Source organism: Fimicolochytrium jonesii (assembly GCF_025526975.1).
Source record: "Fimicolochytrium jonesii strain JEL569 chromosome Unknown EV422scaffold_6, whole genome shotgun sequence".
Taxonomy (NCBI): domain Eukaryota; kingdom Fungi; phylum Chytridiomycota; class Chytridiomycetes; order Spizellomycetales; family Powellomycetaceae; genus Fimicolochytrium; species Fimicolochytrium jonesii.
This window is the reverse complement of record NW_026515673.1, coordinates 112,007-128,204: the sequence shown is the minus strand read 5'-3', so window position 1 is coordinate 128,204 and position 16,198 is coordinate 112,007. Positions and strand designations below refer to the sequence as shown.

The 16,198-nt window shown below is 53.2% G+C and overlaps 6 protein-coding genes across 6 annotated transcripts; 2 read left to right on the top strand and 4 right to left on the bottom strand.

The window, feature by feature from the left end:
* Nucleotides 1–77: 77 nt before the first annotated feature.
* Nucleotides 78–1,378, top strand: EV422DRAFT_382348 (Tetraspanin family-domain-containing protein). The gene is made up of 2 exons (XM_053066790.1): nt 78–459; nt 573–1,378. The coding sequence occupies exons 1-2, from the start codon at nt 346–348 to the stop codon at nt 1,227–1,229; spliced, it is 771 nt and encodes a 256-aa protein (XP_052927062.1). The 5' UTR covers nt 78–345; the 3' UTR covers nt 1,230–1,378.
* A 287-nt stretch (nt 1,379–1,665) lies between these two features.
* On the bottom strand, nt 1,666–3,787 carry EV422DRAFT_494391 (protein phosphatase 2A regulatory subunit PR55; the record flags this gene model as incomplete). The annotated part of the gene is made up of 7 exons (XM_053067742.1): nt 1,666–1,963; nt 2,050–2,311; nt 2,385–2,549; nt 2,618–2,914; nt 2,981–3,131; nt 3,523–3,620; nt 3,706–3,787. The coding sequence occupies 7 exons, from the start codon at nt 3,785–3,787 to the stop codon at nt 1,666–1,668; spliced, it is 1,353 nt and encodes a 450-aa protein (XP_052927061.1).
* Nucleotides 3,788–5,322: 1,535 nt separating this feature from the next.
* On the bottom strand, nt 5,323–7,742 carry EV422DRAFT_565736 (uncharacterized protein; the record flags this gene model as incomplete). Its single annotated transcript, XM_053072361.1, has 7 exons — nt 5,323–5,369; nt 5,411–5,626; nt 5,694–5,863; nt 5,970–6,211; nt 6,269–6,477; nt 6,579–7,088; nt 7,181–7,742. 7 exons carry the CDS (start codon nt 7,740–7,742, stop codon nt 5,323–5,325), a joined length of 1,956 nt encoding a protein of 651 aa, XP_052927060.1.
* Nucleotides 7,743–9,823: 2,081 nt separating this feature from the next.
* On the top strand, nt 9,824–11,261 carry EV422DRAFT_522485 (uncharacterized protein; the record flags this gene model as incomplete). The annotated part of the gene is made up of 1 exon (XM_053069825.1): nt 9,824–11,261. A coding segment is annotated over exon 1 (989 nt), but the record flags the coding sequence as incomplete, so codon positions are not given.
* A 1,116-nt stretch (nt 11,262–12,377) lies between these two features.
* Nucleotides 12,378–14,423, bottom strand: EV422DRAFT_381915 (P-loop containing nucleoside triphosphate hydrolase protein). The gene is made up of 9 exons (XM_053066786.1): nt 14,162–14,423; nt 13,983–14,093; nt 13,787–13,881; nt 13,597–13,694; nt 13,350–13,531; nt 13,128–13,264; nt 12,951–13,049; nt 12,740–12,884; nt 12,378–12,642 (listed from the first exon to the last, which is right to left on the bottom strand). Exons 1-9 carry the CDS (start codon nt 14,246–14,248, stop codon nt 12,535–12,537), a joined length of 1,062 nt encoding a protein of 353 aa, XP_052927058.1. The 5' UTR covers nt 14,249–14,423; the 3' UTR covers nt 12,378–12,534.
* Nucleotides 14,424–14,680: 257 nt separating this feature from the next.
* Nucleotides 14,681–16,198, bottom strand: EV422DRAFT_565733 (uncharacterized protein; the record flags this gene model as incomplete). The annotated part of the gene is made up of 1 exon (XM_053072360.1): nt 14,681–16,198. The coding sequence occupies one exon, from the start codon at nt 16,196–16,198 to the stop codon at nt 14,681–14,683; it is 1,518 nt and encodes a 505-aa protein (XP_052927057.1).

The following is a 16,198-nucleotide window of genomic DNA, read 5'->3' as shown; positions in this document are numbered from 1 at the left end:
ATCAGAATTTCGCCTCTTCAATGAAGCTTAACCTAATCCTGCAATCCAAATTGCAAATATAGAAGCTGGCGCGGAGAATGCTTCGCATGCGCCCCCGCCAAGCAAGCTTCTTTTCCATCACAAACTTGTTACACCGCCGACTTGAGTAAACAGACGACAGCACGATTTGATAGATTGTGAAGCGGGAAGCACGACCGACGACACCACTTAGCGACATCAATCCTTTGGTGAAGGAAATCAGCAGTTCCAGAGCAAACGCCGCTAGACCTCCATCCTCAGCGCAAAAGCCATTTACCAAACCGGCCGACGAGGCCTACTACAACTCAGTCGACAAAAACCTCCACAATGCCATTCATGTCCAACATCTCGACGTTCTCCTTCAACAAGGAGAGCTTCTGGGCCGCGGGCGGGTTTATGTTCATTAAGAATCTCTTGCTGTTTATCAATTTCCTGTCGTTGGTATGTTTCAACTGCACTTTTTTTGCTGTTCACTGGTCGGGGAAAAAGAGCACAAAAAAGAAAACGCACATACATTCAACTGCATCCGCTAATCTCAACCCATCTCCCCGTAGCTGGCCGGGCTAATCCTGATCGGCGCCGGCTCGTACCTCCTCACCTCCTCGGGTCCCGTCGCGGGCGACCTCCTCAACCTCGGCCGCACGGTGGCCTCCGCCGGCATCGCCATCGGGGTAATCGTCACGATCGTCTCCTTCCTCGGCTGCTTCGGCGCCGCCAACGAAAAGGGCATGCTGCTCAAAACCTACTTCGCCCTCCTGATCCTCCTCGTCATCCTCGAAATCTCCGTCGGGATCGCGGCGTACACGAAACGCAACGAGATCGATTCCGGGATCGAGGGCGCGTGGACCACCGCCTACGCGACCAATTCCACCGGCGCGCATTCGGCGCTGGTCAGTGTCGAGATGACGTTCTCGTGCTGTGGGTTGCGCGATGTCACCGATATGGCTGTCCCCGGGAACTGCGAGGAGCTGTTTGCGTACACCCGGTCGTGCAGTGAGGCTGTTAAAGGGTCGTTGGAGGGGTCGTTGGGGGCGATTGGCGGTGCGGGCGTGGTGATTGGGGTGATTGAGCTGGTGGGGTTGGCTTTTTCGGCGATCTTGTTTAGGAAGATTGCGCAGAGGGAGCAGGCTGCTGGAAGTCTTCTGAATGAGGCTTGGAGGATCAATAGGAATAAGATCCAGTATGGGTACCAGAACTATCAGTATGTTTAGATGGTACTGGGTGGGGATGGGGATGAGTTTCGGACTATTTTGGGGGAGCGCTGGGGAGATTCTTTGTCATCGAACATCACAAGTGCATGTGTAATGCGGACTACTTATACCAATCACATCATTCAACTCTCATGCATGTTCGCGTAGTGCGGATTTCTTTTCCATTGCTGTCGGATCCTCCCTCCGATAGCACCATCTCAAACTCATTTGGCAACATTGCGTGGAGACGGTGGTATTTTATGTAAAACGATGAAGCAGACCGTCCCAGGAGTCAGCAGCTCAAAACCACCTCCATAGTATGCACAAGTCCCCGGACCCGCCTCTCCTCGAACTCGCCAATCTTCCGCCTCACCTCCCGCGATATTGCCGCCAAGAAGAAAGAAAAGATCATTCCGCCGAGAAAAAAAATCGCGTCAAAAACGCGGCTCCATCCCTTTTACGACTGCTGAAACAAAAACAAGTTATTCGTAGCCGCCAACGCCACCGTATTCTCCATCGGATGCCACGACGCATGCAATATCTTCTTTGAGAAATCCGCCGGGTCCGCGAAATTGATGCTCTCATTTCGTGGCGTGCTTTTGTTGGCTCCGGTGCCCGTGGTGGGTGACTTGTTCTTGGAGGAGCCGACGCGTTTGGCTTTGAAGGCGGATTTGTCGGCTTGAAGGACCGTGTCAGATTCGGATTGGAGGTCGTACACGTGAAAGTAGTTGTTGTAGGAGCCTGTTAGGACGGATCTGGGTGAGGGGAGGGAAAAGGGGTTAACACCTCGCGCTAAGTGGCCCTACGCGATTCTGCAGTTCAAACACAGTCGTGTACTCACTTTCCGTCACCACTGAACGTGCACTCAAACTTGTCAAAGATGCAATCGTTCTCATAGAGATCGCACAGTTTGCTCTTCAACTGGTCATGGATGTTGATCGTCTTCACGGGTTTGTTCTCCATATTCAGATCCCAGATCTTCAGCGTCAGGTAATCCCTCGACAGGATATATCGCCCGTCTCTGCTGAATTTGAGGTCTGATGTCGAGGATATGATTTCTGAGAAGAAGGATTTGTTTGCCGGATCTTCCTCCTCCTCAAACACTGTCCGATCAACGGCCAAACCGGTTAGCCCGAGCGGTCGCTAGTTTGCGATAGCTGTCACACACAAACTCACACTTGGAATGTTTATCGCAAAGGGCGGCCTGCCTCATGTCGTTGAGTTTGATCGTCCCCTTGCTACTGCTGTAAACGAACAGATTGCATTGCGACGGGTGGAACTCTGCGGCCGTTATGACTTCCGTCAACTCCTCCATATTCACAGGCTTGATGTCCACCACATCTATAATTCGTAGAAGATAAGCATGCCGGCGACGCGCCTCGAGAGCTAAGCTGCACTCCAACGCGTACTAAAGCTCTGATCCGACACATTCAGATTCCACAGATTGATCCTCAAATCGTCAGCCGACAGGAAGGTCTCCCCATCCGAATTGACCGAAATCGAGTTGATGTGGTATGCGTGCGCGTTTTGGTATATCTTTCTCGGGACGGCAGCGATCATGGTATCGTGATGAATCAGGCGGGGCATTTTGAGAGATGACCTCGTCAGGTTTCCTCCGAGCGCGGGGGTCGCGTCTACCAGGAGGTTTGTCTCGGAAACGACCTTTAGTGGTTTCTCGAAGATTTTCCATAGCTTGATCGTCTTGTCTATTCGGAGCAATTAGGACTCGATCACACAAAAGCTTGAGGCATCTGCGAATTGGTGATTCATACCGTTGGTTGAGAGGAGGAAATGCCCAGCGTTCTGGCGTCTGCACCACCGAATCTTGTTGATCTTTTCCTCGATCTCCAGACTTTTCAGGTAGTCGAACTCGGGCTCGTGAGACTGAAACTCTGTATAGAATTTGTATTCGCATCCCTTCTTCTGTGAGGGTAATTCGCGATGGGTGGACGTCAGCCAATGATTTCGATGAGACCGCAGAGATAAAACATCGCTCACGACTAAATGCGACCGTTCGCGGCCGCTCGCAGTTGAAGAGGAACGGCAGCTCCGCCGCGTTTACACCACGACCGTTCCCTGCCGCTCACATCTATTGCTTGCTTCGCTCGCTAGTCCGCTCGCGAACCAATGCCTCGCCTACGGCTCGCCAGCCTCAAGCGTCCCTGCACCTTGATCCGCTTGCTACAGACAGTCGCATTCGCTTGCTTCCCTCGCGGCCACCCCACGCATTGCTCATGCTTCCTCATAGCAAATAAGGCTCGCCCCCTCTAAGCAGAATCTAGGGTCGCCGCTTCCCAAATTGAACGAAACGCACCCCCTCACTCCGCTCGAACAAGACTATCCTTCCGCCCTTATCACCGGTCGCAAGAAAGTCGCCAGTGGAATCAAACTCGACCGCGGATATGATATCGGCTAGATGGGGGAAGGAAGGAAGTTGAGTAATAAGTATATTGAAACACGCGGGCCGCTTTCCGTGATGATCAGCGGGGTGATTTACCTTCTGTGACGTCTTCGACATCGCCTTTATCGCCGAAGCACTGGGCGAACCGCCAGCCGTTATCTTGGTCAGCGGCAGCCATGGCCGTTATTGAGGAGTATGGGGTGGATGGGAAAGTGGGAATCGTGGGACGGGGGTGAGAAAAAAACGAAAGTCCACCTGGGGAAAAGAGCAGGGGGCGGGAACAGCAGTGAGTCACCCAGGCGTGTTTTAACATTGTTCACACCACTCTTGTTGGGCATGAAGGCTCCGCGACGCTCGTTCAGTCAGATTTCTTCAATGATTTCTGAACGGTCCTGCACTGTTGGGGATGGAACAGGACAGGTGGTCGAAGGATTCCGCAAACCTATCGTTATGGAGAAGGCCCCTTGGATGCCGCGTATGTATATAGCTGTAGGCAGTCTAGCGTAGCTCCCACCAGTTGGGCCCTTGGCAATGTATCCAATCTACACGTCCTTGAGCAGCGGCAGCGGAAGACTGCACGACCTTGTGTTCCGTCGTCGTTACAAGTTGCCATCATCGGCGACGCCTCAGGCAGAGGTACATCGGTGGTCCGTCGTCGTTATACCCAAGTACCTGTGGCCATCCTGCCCATTGAACACGGGGTACAATGTAAACGCTCCTAGGCCCATGAAGGGATTTGGATTGTTCCCCCAGATACTCTTTTCGAATCATGGGATCTATCTTCTCCGTCGTGCCTGTGATGGTCGCCGGACTTTGTAGGTGTTGGTGGCTTTAACATATTCTAGGTGCTCCTATTGTAAGGTCTACCCAAGCTCTTCAGTTGACCAGCAACGGAGTAGACAGTGACGTCTTGGACATTTTCAACTAGCTTCCATATACGTCGGGGCCTTTCCATCCTTTTCCCTTGACCTGCAGCTGTGATTGTACTCTGGAGTATTCTCTACTCGAGGTATCTTCTTCGATGTTTTCGGGTGCGACGCCGAAGATAGGAGGAGGAGATCAATGTAGCCGATCGGGATAGGACTCGGCTTGATGAGGTCGTGATACACTGACGTCGAAGGATTGCCGAGTGTCCGTATGAACGCCGATGTTGTGGCAAAATATCCAGCGATGGTGAAACTTACATCGAGAGATGACTCCACATAAGGCTGCTTTTGGAGGGTCCAGAAGCCTTGAGAACAGCGATGAGGGCTAAAGTACGTTTCAAACGGAAGCGCTCCAGGCTCCAGGAATACAAGTTGCCATCATCGGCGACGCCTCAGGCAGAGGTACAATGATGTGGATGGCAGATAACCACCACGGAAAATGGAATGCGGTGAAAATTCTAGACTACCGGTTACGGGAGATTGCGTCTGGTCATTGCGTCTGGCCTGCGGCCATTGCCAAACACCACCGAACGCACAATCGAGAGGAAATTCTTGGTGCTTAGGATGTCCCGATTGTGCACTTTCATCCGTAGTGGTCGTCTTCCAGGAATCTCAAATGGCGTCCAGTCTTGGTTGATACATTCGGGGTTGGGGCAACCCACCAATCCATGGACGTATTCCATTCTTCCCTTTCTAGCTTGCCACGGCCGAGATGACGGCCGCCGTCAGATGTGTTTCTTCACACGCCCGTGGCAGTCCGGGCACACGGAGGACGTTCGATACTCATCTAGCAAGTAACATGGAATGTTGTTTCTTGCGAAGAGTGTGCGGAGTCTGATTTCCATGATGAGTTAGCATATTATAATACATAGTACCAATGATAGTCACTCCCCCTTTGGTCTTTGACGACTCCTGGAAGCGCATGGTCTTTCCAGCGTCGCTCCAACCACCCAAGATGACCACAAAATGCTTTCCATACAGGCGTCGCATGTTCTTGATGAGCTTGCTCTCAGACTTTTGCCGCAGTGAGAACGCCTTGAATCTGCGAGCCACGTGAATCTCATCCTGGTAAAACTCATCCAGGGCGGGATCTGGGATATGGATGTCAGCCCATGTATTACCAAAGTTGAAAGTTGAAGTTGAAGTAGAACATCATACCTGCATGTTCGTAATCCACAATGAACGCTGAGAACGCCTCGATGTTCATGCTCTTGTGCGACGGAATATGTGATTCCATCTCAGCGATGCCCGCATTGATCTTTTGCTCTGTCATGTCTCTTTGAAAGTACCGAGACTTTGTCTCGACCGCCCGTTGATTGGATGTGTATCTGATATGGGGTGGTGCATTGTGAGGACGGTGCAACGGAATGTCAAAAGTAGTAATCCACTGAAACGTACTGAAATGGTCGCTCCTTCTTGATGTCTCAACAGAACAAGAGGTCACGCTTGCCCGGATCAATGCTGATGATGTTTGAAGCGTCCCTTAGTTCGGCAATGTGGTGCTCAAAATACAGCTGGTTGACTTCTTCCCGCATTTGGGCCTGGCTGCGCTTCCGCGCCTGATGGCCATACTTGAGCCCTGGCTTCTTGAAGTGGATGGTAACGGAATACCCGTTTGTGCTGATTGACCCATCGAACTTGAGACCAAGCTTCTTTCGATGCTTGAAGATCTTGTCCTGCAATCGGTCATTCAGTGAGGTGATTGAAATAAGCGCAGAAGGATAGAGACTTACATTCACATTGAGAAACTGCCCCCACAGCTCCCGCTTGCGTTCATCGGTGAATTTCCTCATGCGACGGTGGGTCAAGCCCAGGATATGAGTGGCTAGGATCTTTATGTCGATCCGAACAGATGACTGGATTCGAGATTTGCGCGGCGGGATGGCCGAAAACAGCCGCATTCCACGGCACTCATAGAGGCGTGAGAGCTCACAATAGGCACCTGTGACGAGGGCAGGTGCTGACCATGATTAGACAAAAGAGGAAGCCGCAGGGGGGAGGGGGGGGGGGGAGGGGGAGGTAAATGTACGGGACATAGCTCACCTAAATATGGCATTGCGTCCACCGCAAGGCTGTACGCAAGCGGCTCATCCTGGGGAGGAAACAGAGCCCATAACTCATTGAGGACGGTCCACTCAAGTCGTGTGAGGCGCGCAAACTCCTCTTTGGTTGTAAACTCTTCAAACGTCGCATACTTTGTAAATTGACGCACACGCCGATAATAGTGTCGCCGCTGCGCTCTCCGGAGATGCAGTATGACTTGCTCCAAACCAATCCTTTCTTTGACATAGCGCAGAAACATTTGCATGAAATGCTCTTGTACGTTGACTTTGAGGTTTGTGAGGATGCACGTAGCCGTGTACGCTGCGGTCTGTTGGCAATTCCGCATGCGGATGGGGGCGAATCCGTGAACATCACAGTAGTCTTGAACCCGTGGACGTAACTCTTGCGCGATGACTGGATTGCCATTGTAGCCTGGGTTATTTAGCAGCTCAAATATCACACTGATGTGCTTGTCGGTGATGTCCGGGAAATCGTGTAGAGGATGATCAGCTGTGGTGGGCAGACGTAGTAGTCAGGACATTGTAGTAGTCAGGACATTGTTTTATGGGAAATATACACTGCAGTGTACCTCAAAAACTCACCAAGGTAGTACTTGAGAAAGAAGGTGGTGTGGCGCGCAAGGACGTGAACATTGCCGATGAATGTTGTCAGGCGCTCCCTCTGAACTTGATTTTGATTTTGATTATGAATTCGGTGAAGCGAAACCTTGGTGCTGGCATGTGTCTGCGGGCGGGGTCGTTGAACTGGTGGTGGTGGCGGTGGTGGTGGTGGTTCATACACCAGGGATCCGCCCGGTGTGCTGGGAAAAAGGAAAGGATTGGGAGCGGGGAGGCTCAACGGACGCTGCAGACCCCTGTCCACGGGTGAAAGCCCTCGCTGCTGGTGCTGCTGCCCGTCTTCATCGCCGGAACTCTCGCCGGAACTCTCCCTAATCATGTCTGCAATTGCTTGGGGCAAGTGGCGATGGACAGAAGGTGGGAACTCGAATCGCGGGGGTTGCAATGGTGTCTGCACAGCGGTTGGCAGACGTATGGGCAACCGCGGGGTAACCGGAGTAACCTTCCTCCTCTTCCGCCGTGGTGTGGTAACTCCGGTAAAGAAGCCACACCACAGGTGCCCCTGGAGCGCCTGGTGTGATGACATGATGCCTGCTAGAGATGATGTCGGTTGAGAACCACTCTAGCAGAACAACCTGATTCAACCACAGTGGATGCGTTGAGGTCAGATTGCCCGCAGCCGAGATAACTGGTGTGTGTACATGTGTTGCAGGTGATTGCCGTGAAAGCTGTGGGTAGCTGTTTGTCAAAGAACTTGCATCAGTGCTGTGGTAATGAAGCTGAGAACGGTGAGGAATTGCGGTTGTTACCTGGTGGTGGTCGGCGAGTACAGATCTGCTCGCAATTGCGTTGGGAAAGAATGGGGTTGGGAAGGAAGGAACCTTAGGCCGCGCGTCTACTGTACAGTACAGGTCACAGTCTTCCTGTAAGGCCGAGCGTGAAGGCTGTACATGTATGCAGTGTAAGGCCGGGCGTGAAGCTGTAAGGCCGGGCGTGATGGGTGTAAGGCCGGACTTGGAGCCTTCACTTAGAGCCTTTGTTCTGGACCTGCCTTCCGTCGCTTATATTAGAGGCGGCAACGCCGCCGAGGCCAGCCTTGTAATAACTTAGAGAGGGGCCACGCACTCTCGCGCGCGCCTTTGGAGCCCTGGGCTGCCGCAGGCGAACTTTGTGCTCTGGACGAGGAACGTAGTCCTCTAGAGTCTATGGACGAGTCTATGGTCTTACTAAGCTTCTCTATTTTCCTTCTCGAGTGACAGCATAAATAACAGATTGCGGTGCGTATAGCTCCCTTTCCCTTATCTCTTTTGAGCTATCGAGTGCTATGACTGAACGCTACGGTGGGAGGGAGGGATGGTCGATGAAGATGAGCTGTCTATTCGGGAACGCTACTCCGCAGCGCGCAGAGCAGCGCATTTAGGACTTAATGTCCAGGGAAACCCGTAAAACCTTTGCGTAGTCGTTGATTGCGCCGTGGAAGGCGATGCTGATAAATAAACCGATGCGGTTTGAGCGGCGAATGCGGCGAATGCGGCGTGAGGAGGAGGTGCTTAGTGCGGTGGGTAGTTGAGGTGGGATAGTAAGCAACCTCCTCCTCGTCCATAGACTCTAGAGGACTACGTTCCTCGTCCAAAGCACAATGGACTTCATTCGGAGGTTGCTTATTTGTCGATGATTGAGCCGCGTTCGTCGTCGTATCGTGTAGATCGGAGGCCTCGGCGTGAATGTCGCCAATGCCAATGGGGAAAAAACCGCAAAATGGGTACATTGCGTCCGGCGCGCGCCACTGAAGGATGCGCGGCTCGTTCGGGAAAAAAAAGGGGTTGTGCGAGCGGGATTGACGTTGGCACCGGCATCACCGTTGGCGCCAGCATCACAGTTGGCGCCGTTGAGGATTCTTCTACTTTTCTCGGTCGGATTTCGAGTCGTTCGAATTGCTGCGGCGGTGATGACTGTTGCTTGATAACGACGAGTACGCTGAAAAGCCGATGTTGCCTGATACGACGATGCGCTCTTTTCCTACTCCCAGGATCTATTTTTTTTTCCTCACGGAGGTTTTTACACCTGGGAGAGGTTTTTACCGAGGCATCCACGACTACGACGGCGAAGCGATGACGGAAGTTGATAGCGTACCGCGAGTGCCCAAAATCCAGGCTGCACCTCAAGCGATTGGGAAGTCGAGAGAGCGTACCGCGAGTGCCCAAAATCCAGGCTGCACCTCAAGCGATCGTGACGTGAAGAGTGAATCGCGAGCCTGCCCCTATTCCAAGCTGGTCTCGAAGCGATCGTGACGTGAAGAGTGAATCGCGAGCCTGCCCCTATTCCAAGCTGTCTCGAACGATGCATGGCGACGGCGACTGCGACTGTGACTGCGACTGAATTCGATCTGCAGTCTGAGAGGGAGTGTTGTAAAAAACCTGTATCAACCTGTTTCAGCCACAGCTTCCTTTTATAGTTACCGTACCCCCCCCTTTTCCTCTCTGCAGAGAGAAAGCTGGTGTGTGTGTGTGCAGACCGTCCGATCGAATGTCTATAAAACGAGTGGTGTGTGTGAACGAGAATTAAAGCAACGAGTTCCACAACAGTTTTGTGGGAAGCCTGATGGCGAAGTTGTCATCCTCGGAGTTTTTTGCGCATGGGGATCGGGACATCCTGACCCGCTTGGAGAATGACCTTGGTGCGCTTCCGGGCTCCAATGCGTACGTAAGCAATGTCAGCCCCAAGGCCGACGCCTTCCGACGCCATGCAAGACACCTATTGGAACCACCCCAGTTTTCCCTTCGTATTTCGAGCCAACCCTTCAAAATTCATACACTAAAGTTGCAACCTTGCACCCTCGGCTTCTCAGTTCACAATCCGCAGAACACGCATCGAAATGAACGACACCATCGACGCACGCACCGAGAACACCGAGACGACGCTGCTAGTAGCGCCGTCCCCGGCGCACCCAACACGCATCGATACTCCCGCCGACTACACCTCCCTCTTCACCTTCCCCATGGGAACCAAAAACGATCGCTTCGCCTGGAAAACGCATTTAAAAGGTGGTCTATACTTCGGACTCGGCTTCGGACTCATGCTGACGGTCTTCAACCTCAACGAAATCTCCCTCATGTATAAGGCCTGGACCCAGCCCTTTCCCCCGCTTATCGAAACGTTCCCATGGTACTTCCCCAACCCGCCACTACCGGATGCAAAACCGGTTCCCATAACCGACGTGGACCGTATCCCGCGTCTGGTTGTTCCCGACGCCTCTGCAACGTTGGGCTGGCACGTGGAGAATGTGTGGACATGGAACGATAACCCATTCGTCTCCGAAGTCCTGACTGGCGCGTGCGTCTCCGTTATATGGTACACAGCCGTGGCGGTTCTATTCAAACTGCTTCTCTTGCGCTGGCAAAGAAAGCTGAGACTCGGCAAGGACGGGTTTGCGATCTCGCATTTAACAAGGACCAAAAAGTATAAATGGTGCGATGTCCGCCACATCCGCGTGCTGCCTGTCAAAACGTGGGCGCACGCACACATGTCGCCGACCTTGCAGAAACAAGTGTTTGGCGAGTATGCGGTTTTCGAAGAGATCAAGACGATCGTATTGTATGCGCACAATGCTATCCTCGCCATCCTGCAAATCCCAGTGAACGAGGAACGACTCCTGATCCGGTTCCCTGACGTACCTGATGGGGTGAATCCATTGATGCTCCATATTTGGGGCTTGGAAACGAGTGTGCTGCACACTGTGTTCCAGAATGCTATGGCGGGGCAGCCGACGGATGTGGAGAGCGAGATCCTGAAAAAATTTCCGGAGGAAATGTCGAAGCCTTGCCAGATTGCAGATCATGAGGGAATGCTTTTGCGCGACCCTAAATGAGGCGGGTGAGGAGCGACAGGGTGCCTTCATTACGCGCGATCATAGACGTACCTGTCACGACTATCTCATCTGGGCGGGTGAAAAGGGACGGAGGTGGATAGAACTTCAAGAAGCAGACTAGAAATCCACAGTGTAGCCTCGACCCGTCGATAATCGATATCAACTTGTTAAGCTGTAATGGAATTGTAACATGTAGCTTCCGTTTCTGATTGCCGTTGGGGATCGACAAGTGATTGGGCGGAATGTTTGTTCATTACAATCTCTCCAAAAACGAAATACGAGACCTGGAAATCATATGATCCGCAGGTTGAGGCGGGAAGCATACATGAGCTTGAATCTAGGCACTCCTTCAGGTTCCACCTCGGAGCATATCACTCTCTCGTAAGCCCGAAAGCCCCTACGCGGGAAAGAGAACGGCTATCGAACATTCAGATTCGGACACTTTCGTCCGGACTCTGGGGTTTTACGCGTTATGGACGCGTTCAGATCCGAACCGCCGGCCGCCCCGCCCCGTTCCCACTACCAGGCATATTGAAACTGCAAAGCACATGCATACGGACCAACGGCCGTGAAAGTCAGGAAGTGAGCGCGAATTCAGCTAGAATCATTGCCGTCGTGGTTAATGGACATACGGCCAGCGCAGCATACTACCAATACTCCGCACCCCATTTTGCGGGCCATCCACTGCAACGCACGACTGGATATGCAGGCTGCGATTCACTGCTCGCGCATGCAAGTGAATGCAGCATCCTCAGAGGCATGTGGCCTGCTTATATACCCAGTTCACCTTCCCGACGAGCATACCCGTCCACCATCCCTTACTCCCTGACTTTCACGTCAGGGTGTTCGGAAGAAGGGTACTGTCCTGGTATACCCAGCAACCAGAAGCCTTGCTGCTCAACGAGCACACCTCGATCGTCATCATTGCGATGGCTGAGTTTCTGCAAGTCAAGCATATGGAAAGCCTAATCCAAATGGCGGCGAACACCTTGCTTAAGGCGTATTGGTTCCATTTTCCGACCGCTCCTGAGTTCAGTCAGGAGCATATGCTCGAGTCTGTTCGCGCCGGTGCTCCGCGACCGTATGGAAGGTGGTGGATAGATACTCCAAGTCCATGTATGCAAAGGTTGCAAGCAGCGTGTTGCGGCTCTCAGTTGTTTCATACAGTGCAATTCTATATATGTCTTCACTCATAAGAGATCCTGCGTCGTCCGTTTGGATCTGAGCCCTTCAACGGGCGTTTCTTCTTTAACTTCATAACGTGAAATCCAAAGCGATGATGAATGCCGTAATGCCACTACGAACACACTCACACAATCGAACTGACCCTCTTCTATCTGCTACCTGACTACCCAAGAGGGAGGGAGGGAGGGATCAGAGCGGGGAAACGAGTTCACACGGTGGTCTAGAGGGCCACAACCGGATCCATAATCCCAGCAATCGAGCGCAGAAAAGCAGGAAGCCAGCCATGTCCCCAATCCAAATTCCAAACGTAACCGAAACCCCCACCTCATGCAGCCCCAATCTCCATCAAATACGACTTATAGACCGCCATAAACCTTGCCACAAACGCCTCTAAATGGAAAATCGACTTATTCCCAAGTCGTAACCGATGTTCCTACAAAAAAAAAAGACAAATGGAATCAATCCCCACTCCCTAAATCCACCCCCCTTCCCCCCAAGAACACCCTCGAGACAGATGGGAAGATACGTACAAACTGAGCAGCAGTCAAAACAACAACCTTCTTCAGCTCCCCATCCACATTCCGCATCAGCTCAAACGCGAGCTGCTTGATGATCAGGTCCGCGGGGATGCAGTGCGAGAGGAGCTCGTAGAACATTTGTCGGACTTTCAGGAGTCTAAATCATCGGCATGTAACGGTTGAGGGCGGGAAGGTGTGTGGGAGACTGATGCGGAACACATACTTTGCAGGACTCTGCTCATTCAATATCTCCATCGCAACCTCCTTAATCACACGTTCCCAGTCCGTCGAGAAAATCTGCTGGTTCTCTTCAAAGGGGTACCTTCCCATCACCACATACATCGTAAATCAGTACATACTACCACCATGATGCGAGCACGCGCTACTCTCCCAAACTCACTGTTGTATCCGCGCGGCCTCAAGCATCAAGATCGCTTTCCGCAAGTTCCCGTTCGCGGATTCGGCTAGGCGTGTTGCGAAGGTTGGGGGTATTGAGAGGCCTTCTTTTTTGCAGACTTTGGTTATTACTCTCGTTATCTGCGCGGGAGTTTCAAGGAGGTCAGAAATCCCGTTCCACCATTTCAACCGCCACCCTCTAAGCCAAATGCTGAAAAGTACGCACATCATCAACCTCCGGCGCAGCCACCCGAACCAACAAACACCGACTCCGAATAGGCGAGATGATCTTCGACGTCGACTCGCAGACCAAGATAATGCGGAGATTCGTCATATATTTCTCCATCGTTCTGCGCAGCGCGCTCTGGGCGTCGCGGCTTAGACCATCGGCTTCGTTGAGGATTACCACTGTTTTTGGGGGCCGGATTGAGTAAGAGGTTGAGAGGAGAGGACGCAGGTGATGGAAACGGTACCTTTAAATGGCCGTTTGGCGTTACTGTCAATCTGCTGCGTTTGGGCGATCTCTTTGATCAAGTCCGTGACGATGATCCGGTCGTAGTTCCCCACGTCCCTACAACACACCCACGAATAGGCAACGGTCTCAGTCCCCCGATGCGCACGGAATATCCCATTGTCAACCGCTGTTTTCCCACGCAGACGTACCCGGGCGTCATCTCCATATGATAGTTGCTATTCACGACATTGATCTCCAGTTTCTTGCCGCCTGAGGTTTGGAATTGCCGGAGGTCGATTTTCAACTGTCCACATTCCAAAAATTATCCTGTGAGCTTTTCCTCCGGCTATGCAGTCGCTTCCATCTCCCCCAGCGTCGGACCTCCAAAAACTCCTCGCGTTATACCTTCTCAACCCCAGCCCCATAAATCTCCCTCAAAAGCGCCACAATCCGCGTCTTCTTCCCTGCGCCCGAGGGGCCATAGACTAGCAAATGCGGGAAATCGCCCGACGAGGCCTACAAATGAGGCATTAGTGTTAACCTTTGAAGAAGCAAGCTTCAGCGGGAGTGGTAGAAATTCGTACGAGATGGGTTAATTGAGCCCGAAGCCCCTCGTGGTAGTCGAGCTTGTCGAGGGTTGTGGGGCGGTGTTTGTCTACCCAGAGGACCATTGCGGCGAAGACGGTGTATATTCGGCCCGAGGGTCGTGATATGCGATCGTTGTTGGTGGGGAACTGAGCTGAGCTTCCTTTCCGAACTGTGCGTCAAAAGGTGAGCGTCAGACAGATTCGGACGGGGATTTCGGACAGATGACAGATCGGGAGATAAACTGCACACGTGACACGGGAGTCGATTTCTATCAGTTGCTCATTTTCTGGGATATGAATTCAGGGATACGGTATATGATTGTGTATGCGAAGTCCAGCTTGTTACAGAAGAGAGGGTCTACGAAGTAGACTCTACGTAGCGGGGAAAGTTTCTCTAGATTACGCTACGTGTAAAACTAGTGGAATCTGTCATATGAGAAGAAAATCTATCGAGGCATACGCCGGTGTGAAAATGTCCATCTATCCTTCGAAAACGAAATCGAATGCTCAAAGCACTCAAAACGCGAGCAGCAAGGCACCCACACAAACTCCAACAACAGCAGATCCAGCCCACTTCAGCTTATCGGCACCGCTAACATTCGTCGCCGACTCGCTGTACCAAAGCGGGACGGTTCCATCAACGGGGAGTGGGTCGGAACTGTCGCCAGCCTGGCCCGGGAAGGCACCGCCAGCGGCTTGCGCGAGCGCGGTAGGGATCACGAAGGGGAGGGCATTGGGGTTCTGGACCACGGGTGTGGGGATCACGATGAGGGGGGTGGTGATGGCGGTGGGGGTGGAGGGTGTTGTTGTGATGTCTGTTGTGCTGTCTTTGGGGGGCTGTTCTGTGGGCTGGCTGGGGGAGGGTTGAGGATCGGTCGGCTTGGGGGCGGGTGGTGGGGTTGTTTCAGGAATGGGAGTGGGTATGTTGGAAGGGGCAGGTGCCGCAGTCTCAGAGGGGACAGGCGTTGGAGGCGGTGGAGGGCCGACCGTGGGTGCAGCCACCGTGCTCGCGGGTTCCGAAGAAACGGGTTCGGGGGATGGGGGTGGCCCGACCGTGGGTGCGGCAACCGTGCTCGCGGGCTCCGATGAAACTGGTTCCGGGACGTTGCTGGTCTCCGGTTCGGCGGTCGACGTTGCAGGAGGCACAGGTGCATCTGTGGCGGAAGGAACCGGTGGAACAGTGTCAGTGGCTTGTGGCGCTTCGGTCGAGCTAGACGCCGGTTCGGGAGAAGCTGTTGCAGATGGCGCGATGGTTTGCTCGATCGTCTTCGGAGGCTCATCCGACGTCGCGGTGGTGGTCTGCTCAACCTCGGAAGTAACTCTTGCTTCAGTCGACGTAGCAGCAGTGGTAGTAGTCTCCCTCTCAGTCGTCGTCACATCCGCCGTTGACGTCGACAAAGTCTCAGACTCCGCCGTCGTCGATGTCTCCCTCCCCGTGGTAGTGGTCACCTCCGTGGTGGGCTCTGCCGTGCTAGTCTCAGAAGCCCCCGTCGTCGTTGTTTCCCTCGACGTGGTGGTTACATCCGTGGTGGGCTCTGCAGTGCTAGTAACAGACTCCGCCGTGGTAGTGACAGACTCGACGCTGGTAGTAGTAGAAGCCCGCGTGCGAGTCCGGGTACGAGTCCTGCTCTCGGTTCCGGTGCGACTACGGGTGCCAGTGCGAGTCCCCGTACGAGTCCCCGTGCGAGTCCCTGTACGAGTTCTAGTCCTGGTTTTGCTGGGAACATCGGGAGTAGCTGTCGAGACCCCAGAGCTCTCGTCAGGCTCAACGGTGCGAGTCACACGAACAGTATTGGTGACGGTGATAATAACGTCCAAGTCGGCGTCGAGGGCACCCGTCGGAGTTGGTCGAATATCAACATTCTCCGCGGGGCTGCTATTCGGCGGGGGAGAAGCGGGTTCAGACGGAGTGGCCGAAATAGGGCTTGGGCTCCCCAGCTCGGCAGAGAAGGTGTTGGTGTTGTCGTTCTGAGCTAGACCGCCGGCGGCCGAAAGCTGGAGCGCGAGAGCGGCTGTCCACCAGCGTGCGCGCAT

Coding starts and splice junctions, on each gene's coding strand:
- EV422DRAFT_381915 (XM_053066786.1), bottom strand. CDS start 14,248: ATGGTCCTCTGGGTAGACAAACACCGCCCCACAACCCTCGACAAGCTC. Junction 13,695..13,786: donor CATATGGAGATGACGCCCGG/GTACGTCTGCGT, acceptor GGTGTGTTGTAG/GGACGTGGGGAACTACGACC. Junction 13,050..13,127: donor GAGGCCGCGCGGATACAACA/GTGAGTTTGGGA, acceptor GGTGATGGGAAG/GTACCCCTTTGAAGAGAACC.
- EV422DRAFT_382348 (XM_053066790.1), top strand. CDS start 346: ATGCCATTCATGTCCAACATCTCGACGTTCTCCTTCAACAAGGAGAGC. Junction 460..572: donor TTATCAATTTCCTGTCGTTG/GTATGTTTCAAC, acceptor ATCTCCCCGTAG/CTGGCCGGGCTAATCCTGAT.